We start from the raw sequence: 10,812 nt of genomic DNA, 5'->3' as shown, positions 1-10,812 counted from the left end.
TCCGCTAGCTTGGGGTGGACTGCTGCGCCCTGGGGCTTCGGTCCGGAGGCCGCCCGCCCTCTCGGAGCCCCGGGACTGCGGGGGGTCAGCTGGGGGCGGGGAGCGCCGCGACGGCCACGAGCCCGGGAACCTGCGCGCGCCCGCGCGCGGGTGGCAGGCCCGGGGCCCCGCTCCCCCGCCTCCCCCGCCGAGCTCCGCGGTGGTCTGCGCCGGCAGCGCGCGAGGCTTGAAGCGCCCGACCGGGCGCGCAGTCCCTCAGGCGGCTTCCCGTCGGCGCCGCGCCATGGACGCTCGGCGAGCGGAGGTCCGCGCTTTGGAAGCCGAGATCGCGGCCCTGCGGCGCGCGTGCGAGGAGCCGCGGGCGCCGGGGGAAGACACCTCGCGAGCGCGGTACGTGCCCTCGCGGGCCCCGTGGGGCGGACGGTCTCCTCCGCGGCGTTTCCCGACCGCGGGGGCTCCGCCGCGGCGGGGCGGGGGCTGAGGCGTCCGCTCCGAGGCCGCTCTCAGGGCAGCGTCGGCGCGGGGAAGCTGCCTTCCTTGAGGCCCTGTTATCTGGCGGAAGAGAGCGGGGGGGTCCCCGCGCCTGTGTCTTGGGGCTCCCCCGGGCGGCGCCACGCCCTGTGCTTTCCCGGCGCCCCCCGCCTCGGCCCCTCTGGGACGGCTGTGCCGCAGGTTTTCATTCGCCCTGGTCGTGTGGCGGCTCCTCTGACGAACGACGGGGCTGCAAAGTACGTTGGCGGAAAGGAAACGAGCGAACGCAGCCTCGGGGCGGCGGTCAGGTGCCCGCAGGCCGGGAAGCACCGCCGGGAGGGGGGCGGGGGCGGACCCGGGGCGTTTGGACCCCTGCGTCCCGCGGGCAGGGCGGACTGCACCCCGGCGCTGGGCGCGAAGTCCCGGGCGAGGGGTGTGCGCCTGTGGCAACCCGGTGTGCGCCTGGGACAATCCGAAGAAGGTGCTTCTGTCAACCCTATTTTAAAGTCAGGGAAACTGAGGCTGGGAAGAGCTGGGCTGGAACCCAGAAATGTCATGTCAAAGCTCAGGTACTTTGCTTAAGGAAGGAAGAGAGAAAGGGTTAGTTATGTACGTATCTATGGTCTCAAAGTCACCAGCGGCTGGAAAGTAGCAAGTATCTTCATTTTCTCATTGGAGACTGGTTTGGCATAGGTGCCGAGAGATTTTCCCGCGATAATTGGACAGGGGTTGGTAGAAAATGGAAAGGAAGAGCAACGCGAAAGGGAATGTTCACAGGCGTGGCGGATGGGATCCTGAAAGTAAAGGAAGCTGTGGAGCGAGGCAGGTGACCAGGGAGCAAACACGTTCCTCCACACGTGAAGTTGTAAATGTGTTGAAGCCCCTTGCCGCTCCAGGGGTGCTGCATACATTGGAGGCAGTAGCAGTACTTGGGAGTTGCATAGAAATGCAGATTTGGGGGACACCTGGGTGGTCAGTTGGTTAAGGTCACGGGTTAGAGCCCTGTTGGGGATTCTCTCTCCTCTCTGCTTTCTTGTCGCGCTCACTTTTTCTAAATAAATAAATAGATGTTTAAAAAAAAAAAAAAAGAAGAAGGGTGCTTGGATGTCTCAGGAAGAGTAAAGCTCAGGTGGTCATGATCTCTCGGTTCGTGGGTTCGAGCCCCACGTCGGGCTCTGTGCTGACAGCTCAGAGCCTGGAGCCTACTTTGGATTCTGTGTTTCCCTCTGTCTCTGCCCCTCCCCCACTCACGCTCTGTCTCTGTTTCTCAAAAAATGAATATAAAAAAAAAAAAGAAATAGAGATTTTGGGCCTACCCCCACCGGCTGAGCCAATCTGCATTTTAACAAGCACCCCACCCCAGCTATTGTATGTATATTTAAAAGTTTGAGAAGCACCTTGTCATACTGTCGGGAAGAGTGATTTCTTTACTGGCCACAAGGTGTCGTTATTAGCTCAGGACAGTATGTAGACTATGGCTGTCATCTGTGCCTTCTCAAAGGTTGGGAAACTAGGAAGAGTCCAGATCGTGGAAAACATTACATATTAGTCCAGGGTGTGACGTTTCTTTTTACTGTGGTGGAAAAGGAAGATGGGGACCTGTGTACCAAGCTGTGTGTGTGTGTGTTAAAATGTAACCAAATTTGCCATCTTGATGCTTTTTAAGTGTACAGATCAGTGGTATTACATACGTTGATAACGTGCTACTATGACCATCTTCTGTCTCCCTCTTTTCATCTTGTAGAACTGAAACTATAACCATTAAGCAGTAACTTTCCCATTCCCCACTCCCCTTAGTCCTTGGCAACCATTGTTCTTCTTGTCTCTATGAATTTGACATTTCTAGGTACTTCATACAAGTGAATTCATATATATTTGTCTTTTGGGGACTGGTTTATTTCACTTAGCACAATATCCTCAAGGTTCGTTCACATTGTAGCAAAATGCAGAATTTCCTTCTTTCTTCAGGCTGACTAGCGTTCTCCTGTATGTATATACCACATTTTGCTTATCCTCTTATCTGTCAATGGACGTTTGGGTTACTTCCACAGTTTAGCTATTGTGAATAATGCTGCTATCAACACATATGTACAAATATCTCTTTGAAACCCTGCTTTTAATTCTTTTGAATATGTGGGGGCGGGGAGGGAGGGGAGACTTCCTTTTCCTTCAAAGGTCCTTCTAGCTGGACTAAGTCGAATTGACCCTAGACAGATTAACAGGAGAAAATCAAATTTAAAAGGCACATGTACAAGGATTCCACATAGACCTGGAAATTCCAGAGCCAGGGAATATGAGGTCTGTAAGTCATTCTGAACTAAGGAGAAGAGGCTAGGGGTCTGGGACTTCAGAGCAAAGGAATACACTTCACAGGGCAATAAGAAGAGCAGATGTTTGGTTGTTAGATGTTTGCCCTACTATATAGGTGGGTCACTCAGGTAAAATTTATCTCTGTTAATAACACTTACTCTGGGAAAGACCCCCAATTTAAGTTTTTCTGTGTGGTTAAAGGAGGGCAAACATTTTTCTGGAGCCTACAGGGTCTTAAGTGCCTTCAGCACAAAATGATCCATATGCCACATTGCCACAGTCTTGGGGGGAGATCTGTCCTTAACCCCTACAGATATGTCCCAAGAAGTGGAATTGCTGGATCCTTTGGTAATTCTATTTTTAATTTTTTGAGGACCTCCCCCATACTGGTTTCCACTGTGGTTGTACCATTTTATGGTGAGTTTTGGGGTGATGGTGAGGTGGTCCAGAGCCAATGGCCAAAAAAAGAATTCTTGAAGACGTCTTTCGTGCAAAAAGGTGGTTTTATTTAAAGCACGGGGATAGGACCCATGGGCAGAAGAGCTGCACTGGGGTTGTGACAGATAACTCATTATATACTCGCGGTTTGGGAGGATATCAGGGATAGAGTAAGTCTCCCTAAGTAATTTTGGAAGTAAGATTTCCCAGGACCTTGAGAGGTTAGCTGTTGCTAGGGAAACGCCATTGATTACCGTTTAGTAAAACCTCAGTCACGGGACCCTTCATATATATATCTGTGGCCATAAGCCTGGAGTATGATTGCTAGCATATATCTTGGGGCAGTTGACATGAAGGAAGTTTACAAAGGAATTTTTATATGTTAAAGTAGACTTACAGGATCCTGGGGGTTGGGATAATGTTAAGCTAAGATTCTCTTTTGCCCCCAGCAAAGTGTCATCATGGAGGCAGCTGAGCTCCTAGAGGGAGGTTCACTCTGCCGATTTCAAGGACTTGTAAATGGGATGTAGGCAGTAGGGGAATTTAATTTTTTATTTGCCTTAGTTTCCCACATCACCATGGCAAGCACTTAAACCCCTTTCCTTTGTTCTTGGGTAGCCAGGAGTGTCTGAGGAGTATCACACAGATCCCACCTAGTTTGGGGGTGGTGGTGCTGTTAGCCTGTACTTTGGCCTCAGCTTGCCCCACGCACCCTCATTATTTTACGTTCCCACCAACAGTCTCCAGTGTTTCCAGATTGTCTACATCCTCACCAATATTGTCTTTTTCCCCCTGGTTTTGGGTTTTTTTGTTGTTGTTTTTGTTTTGTTTTATAGTAGCCATCCTAATAGGTGTGGGGTCAGTTCCCTAATGATTAGTGATATTGAGCATCTTTTAATGTGCTTATTGGCCATGTGCTTTTGTGCCAGTCTCAGCCCATCTGTAGTAATGCTATTCAATAGAAATGCCTGGAGCCAGTGTTCCCAGGGAACTTTCCCCATTCCACACCTATGTTACGAATGGATCAAACTTTGTGGTTCTTGTGATTGTAAGATGCCCTTCCTCAATAACCTTTAGGAAACTTTGAAGGAAAAAAAAATTATTATTTACAAGCTCTAGAGTGCATAAGCAATGCCACGGGAGCCACATAACCAGGTCATTGATGCAGAGAGGGAGACAGAGACAGAGAATGAGAGAACAGGACTGGGGTTCTGCTTTTATTTGGGTTGAGGGTGGGGGCCTAGGGTTTCAATAGGGTTTCAAGGACTCACTCTCAGTTGGTGAACTTAAAACATAAGAGTAGGAATATAAAGTACAGGAAGAGAAAAAACAAGTGACCCAAGTGGTCAGGTTTTGAAATGAACTAAGATCTCTAAAACAAAGGGAAGGCAGTCTGGCTCTTCCATCCTGTGGTTTGCCAACGTGTCTGTCTGTTGGAGGTCACCTTCACTGAAGGGGATGCAGCAGACGCCTCTGCAGTCAGAGCTCACATTCAGCACCTGCATTAGAATAAGAAAAGCCAACTGTTGGGTCTTAAGCTATTATTATGTCCTCTTTGGAGAAATGTCCATCCAGTTTCCATGCCCATTATTGAACAGGTTGGTTTTTGTTGTTGCTTTAGGAGTACTTTATATATTTTGGAAATTAAACCCTTATCAGATATGTGATTAACAAATATCTTCTCTCATTCTGTGGGTTGCCTTTTTACTGTCTTGATGGTGTCTTATGTTGTACAATTTTTAAAAATGTTCATGAGGTCCAGTTTGTCTATTTTTTCTTTTGTTACCTGTGCCTTTGCTGTTATATCCAAGAAATCCTTGCCCTAGCCGATTTATGAAGCTTTTGTCCTATGTTTTGTTCCAAGAGTTTTGTTTTAGGTCTTACATTTAGATGTTTGAGTTAATTTTTTTTTTAATGTTTATTTATTTTTGAGACAGAGAGACAGAGCATGAATGGGGGAGGGTCAGAGAGAGGGAGACACAGAATCTGAAACGGGCTCCAGGCCCTGAGCTGTCAGCACAGAGCCCGACGCGGGGCCCGAACTCACGGACCGCGAGATCATGACCTGAGCCGAAGTCGGCCGCTTAACCGACTGAGCCACCCAGGCGCCCCGTGTTTGAGTTAATTTTTGAATATGTTAGGGAAGGGTCCAACTTCATTCTTTTGTGGATGTTCATTTTTTCCAGCACTATTTGAATGTTACTGGCAAACTTGTCAAAAATCATTTGATCATATATGTAAAGGTTCATTTCTGGGTTCTCTGATTCTATTACAGTCATCAATCTGTTTGTCTTTATGCCGATACTACACTGTTTTGATTACTGTACCTTTCAGTTAAGTTTTTTTTTACTTTTTAAAAAAATGTTTATTCATTTAAAAAAATTTTTTTTGCATTTATTTATTTTTGAGCAACAGTGAGACAAAGCGTGAGCGGGGGGGGGGGGGGGGGGCAGAGAGAGAAGGAGACACAGAATCTGAAGCAGGCTCCAGGCTCTGAGCAAGCAGTCAGCACAGAGCCCGATGTGGGGCTCAAACCCACAAACTGTGAGATCATGAGATCATGACCTGGGCTGAATTTGGACGCTCAACTACTGAGCCACCCAGGTGCCCTGAAACGTTTATTCATTTTTGAGAGAGAGACAGAGCGTGAGCGGGGGAGGGGCAGAGAGCTGGAGACAAAGAACCCCAAGCAAGCTCCAGGCCTTGAGCTGTCAGCACAGAGCCTGACACAGGATTCTAACCCACACACCACAAGATCTTGACCTGAGCTGAAGTCAGGTGTTTAACTGACTGAGCCACCCAGGCACCCCTCCGTTAAGTTTTGAAATCAGGAAGTGTGAGTCCTCCAGTTTTGTTCTTTATCAAGATTATTTTGGCTATCTGGGATCCCTTGAGATTCCACATGAATTTTAGGATGGGTTTTTTTATTTCTGTAAAAAACCTCATTGGGACTTTGATAGGGATTGCATCGAATCTGTAGATTGCTGAGGGTAATATTGACATTTTAATAATACTAAGTTTTCCAATCCATTAACATGAGATGTGTTTCTATTCATATCAGTTTTTTTTTCAGCAATGTTTTTGTGGTTTTCATTGTACAAGTCTTACCTTCCTAAGGCAAATTCCTTCCTAAGGTTAGTTCCTAAATATTCTTTTTGATGCTGTTGTAAATGGAATTGTTTTTGTAATTTACATTTTTCAGATTGTTCATTGTTGGGTTATAGAAATGCATCTGATTTTTGTATGGTGATTTTGTATCCTGATACTTTGCTAAATTCATTTATTCTAATGCTTTTGTTGTGGAATCTTGAGGGTTTTGTACATACAAGATTATACCATCTGTCAACAAAGATAATTTTAATTCCTTTCCAGTTTGGATGCCTTTTATTTCTGTTTCTTGCTCACTTGCTCAACCTCGAGTTTCCAGAACCATGTTTAAGTGGTGAAAGTGGACATCCTTACCTTCTTCATATGTGGCTCTTATTATGTTAAGATAATTTCCTTCTACTCCTAGTGTTTTGACTGTTTTATCATTAAAGTGTGTTGAATTTTGTCAAATGCTATTTTTTTTAAAGTTTATTTTGAGAGAGTGTGAGAGAGCATGAGTGGGGGAGGGGTAGAGAGCGAGGGAGACAGAGGATCTGAAGCGACCTCTGTGCTGACGGCAGCGAGCCTGATGAAGGGCTCAAAACTCATGAACCACAAGATCTTGACCTGAGCCGAAGTCAGATGCTTAACCAACTGAGTCTCCTGGGTGCCCCATTAAATGCTTTTTCTACATTAAGTGAGATAACCAAGTCTTTTTTTCCCTTCTTTGTGTTAATGGTGATATATTACATTGATCAATTTTGTATGTTGAACCATCCTTGTATTCCAGAAATAAATCCTATGTGGTCATGATGTGTAATCCCCTTAATATGCTGCTTAATTTCATTAACTACTAATTTGTTGAGGATTTTTACATTAATGTTCGTAAGTAATATTGGTCTGTAGTTTTCTTGGAATATCTTTATCTGGCTTTGGTGTCAGAGTTGTGCTGGCCTAATAGAATAAGTTACAAAGTGTTCTCCAACTTTTTGGAAAAGTTTGAAAAGGATTGGTTAGTTTTTAGTTAAATGTTTGGTAGAATTCACTCTTGTAGTTATCGGGTCCAGGGCTTTTATTTGTTGGAGATTTTTTGATTACAGATTCAACCACACTAGTTATTGGTCTATTCAGATTTCTTATTTTTGGGGGATTTAATCTTGGTAGGGTTTGTGTTTCTAGGATTTGAGCCATTTCAGGTAGAGTATCCAATGTATTGGCATACAGTTGTTCATAATAGTATCATAAACTTTTTATTTTTGTAGAATTGGTAATGTCCCTGTTTTAATTTCTGATTTTAGTAATTTGAGTCTTTGTTTTTGTTTTGTTTTGTTTTTAAGTAAACTCTGTGCCTGGTGTGAGGCTCAAACACATGACTCCAAAAATCAAGAATCCCATGCTCTACTGCTTAAGCCAGCCAGGTGCCCCTTTTCATTCTTTTTAGTCCATCTAGCTAAAGTTTTGTTAATTTTATTGATCCTCTCAAAGAGCCAACTTTTGGTTTCATCTATTTTCTCTTGTCTATTTCATTTCTCTCTGCTCTAATCTTTATTATTTCCTCTTTTTGCTATCTTTGGTTTAGTTCATTCTTTTTCTATTTCCTTGAGTTGTAACATTAGGTTGTTTATTTGAGATCTTATTTTTTAATTTAAGCATTTATAGCTGTAAATGTGCCCCTTAGGACAGCTTTTGATATGTCCCTTAAATTCTGGTATATTGTATTTTCATTTTGTCTTTAAGTATATTCTCATTTCCCTGTGGTTTCTTCTGGAATCTATTGATTGTTTAAAAGTGTGTTAATTTCCACAATTTTGTAACATTTTCTGTTTTCCTTCTGTTACTGGTATCTAATTTCATCCCTTTATGGTTGGAGAAGATACTTTATATGATAAGTATGTTTTAAAATACATAGAGACTTGGAATGCCTTGGTGGCTCAGTCCGTTGAGCATTTGACTCTTGATTTTGGCACAGGTCATGATCCCAGGGTTGTGGGATCGAACCCCTCATTGGGCTCCTCTCTGTGGCATGGAGCCTGCTTAAGAATTTCTCTCTCTCTATCCCTGTCTTCTTTTCTCCCTCTGCTCTTCTCCCATGCTCACTTGCTCTCTCTAAAATAAAAAAAAAAAAATACATTGAGACTTAATTTGTTGTCCAATATCTTGGAAAATGGCCCATGTGCATTTGAGAATGTATATATGTCCGTTAGGTCTGTCTGTTGTTGGGTAGAAGGTTCTGTATATGTCTATTAGATCTAACTGGTTTATTGTGTTGTTTTCACTACTCTGTTTCCTTACCTATCCTTTGTCTAGTTCTACCCATTATTGTAAGTTGGGGTATTGAAGTCTCCAACTGCTATTTTAGTTTCTTTTGAGGTGTAATTGTATATAACATTATGTTAATTTCACGTGTACAATATAATTTGATATTTGTACATATTGCAAAATGATCACACTAAATCTAGTTAACATCCATACACAGTTACAAGTTTTTTTCCTTGTGATATGAACTTTTTTCTTTTCTTTTTTTTTTAATGTGAGATTATTTTAATAACTGATAACAGTGTATGTAATGGAATGTCATCCGGTGTATGTCAATATACTGTTTACATTTATGCCATGGAGACATATGTATTTTTTTAATAGTATGTAATATTTTATTTTTTTAATAGTATGTAAAACTTTTTTTTAAATATAATTTATTGTCAAATTGGCTAACATATAGTGTGTAAAGTGTGCTCTTGGTTTTTGGGGTAGATTCCCGTGGTTCATCACTTACATATAACACCCAGTGCTCATCCCAACAAGTGCCCTCCTCAATACCCATCACCCATTTCCCCCTCTCTCCCACCCCTCCGTCAACCCTCAGTTTGTTCTCTGTATTTAAGAGTCTTTTATGGTTTGCTTCCTTCCCTCTCTGTAACTATTTTTCCCCCTTCTCTTCCCCCATGGTCTTCTGTTAAGTTTCTCAAGATCCACATATGAGTGAAAACATATGATATATCTGTCTTTGACTGACTTATTTCACTCAGCATAATACCTTCCAGTTTCCATCCACGTTGCTGCAAATGGCAGGATTTCATTCTTTCTCATTACCAAGTAGTATTCTATTGTATATATAAACCACATCTTATTTATCCATTCAGTTGATGGACATTTAGGCTCTTTCCATAATTTGGTTATTGTTGAAAGCGCTGCTATAAACATTGGGGTAAATGTGCCCCTATGAATCAGCTCTCCTGTATCCTTTGGATAAATTCTTAGTAGTGCTATTGCTGGGTCGTAGGGTAGTTCTGTTTTTAATTTTTTGAGGAACCTCCACACTGTTTTCCAGAGTGGCTGCACCAGTTTGCATTCCCACCAACAGTGCAAGAGAGTTCCTGTTTCTCCACATCCTCACCAGCATCTGTTGTTTCCTGATTTGTTCATTTTAGCCATTCTGACCAGTCGGTATAAGGTGGTATCTCAGTGTGGTTTTAATTTGTATCTCCCTGATGATGAATGATACTGAGCATCTTTTCTTTTTAAAAAATTTTTTTTTAATGTTTATTTATTTTTGAGACAGAGAGAGACAGAGCATAAATGGGGGAGGGTCAGAGAGAGGAAGACACAGTGAAGCAGGCTCCAGGCTCCGAGCTGTCAACACAGAGCCCGACGCGGGGCTCGAACTCACGGACTGTGAGACCATGACCTGAGCTGAAGTCCGATGCTTAACTGACTGAGCCACCCAGGGGCCCCTTGAGCATCTTTTCATGTGTCTCTTGGCCATCTGGATATCTTCTTTGGAAAAGTGTCTATTCATGTCTTCTGCCCATTTCTTTACTGGATTATTTGTTTTTCGGGTGTGGAGTTTGGTAAGTTCTTTATAGATTTTGGATACTAACCCTTTATCTGTTATGTCATTTACAAATATCTCCCATTCCATCAGTTGCCTTTTAGTTTTCTTAATTGTTTCTTTTGCTGCGCAGAAGCCTTTTGTCTTGATGAGGTCCCAATAGTTAATTTTTGCTTTTAATTCCCTTGCCTTTGCAGATGTGTTGAGCAAGAAATTGCTGTGGCTAAGGTCAAAGAAGTTGTTGCCTGCTTTCTCCTCTAGGGTTTTGATGGTTTCCTGTCTCACATTTAGGTGTTTCATCCACTTCGAGTTTATTTTTGTGTATGGTGTAAGAAAGTGGCCTAGTTTCGTTCTTCTACATGTTGCTGTCCAGTTCTCCTAGCACCATTTGCTAAAGAGACTTTTTTCCATTGGATACTCTTTCCTGCTTTGTCAAAGATGAGTTGGCCATACATTTGTGGGTCCAATTCTGGGTTCTCTATTCTATTCCACTGATCTCTGTGTCTGTTTTTGTGCCAATACCATACTGTCTTGGTGATTGCAGCTTTGCAGTAAAGGCCGAAGTCTGGGATTGTGATGCTTCCCACTTTGGTTTTCTTCTTCAAGAAAGAAGGCTATTCACGAAAAATTCAAGAAAAATTGGCTATTCTGGGTCTTTTGTGGTTCCATAAAAATTT

At 43.3% G+C, this 10,812-nt stretch overlaps 1 protein-coding gene across 6 annotated transcripts in view; it reads left to right on the top strand.

Moving 5' to 3' along the window:
* The first annotated feature begins 31 nt into the window (after window positions 1–31).
* CENPP (centromere protein P) overlaps window positions 32–10,812 on the top strand; it is a 232,621-nt gene continuing 221,840 nt past the window's right edge. Inside the window, exon 1 of one of the 6 annotated variants that reach the window (XM_058695987.1) lies at window positions 32–390. In XM_058695987.1, coding sequence (XP_058551970.1) covers window positions 284–390 — 107 coding nt within the window. In that variant the 5' untranslated portion in view covers window positions 32–283. Of the gene's footprint in view, window positions 391–576; window positions 729–10,812 lie in introns of those variants that run through there. The other 5 variants (XM_058695986.1, XM_058695985.1, XM_058695983.1 and 2 more) reach the window with 5 other exon arrangements.

This window comes from Neofelis nebulosa, chromosome 12 (genome assembly GCF_028018385.1).
Source record: "Neofelis nebulosa isolate mNeoNeb1 chromosome 12, mNeoNeb1.pri, whole genome shotgun sequence".
In the NCBI taxonomy this organism is placed as follows: Eukaryota; Metazoa; Chordata; class Mammalia; order Carnivora; family Felidae; genus Neofelis; species Neofelis nebulosa.
Note: the sequence above shows the minus strand (reverse complement) of the source record. Positions and strands in the feature narration are given on the sequence as shown.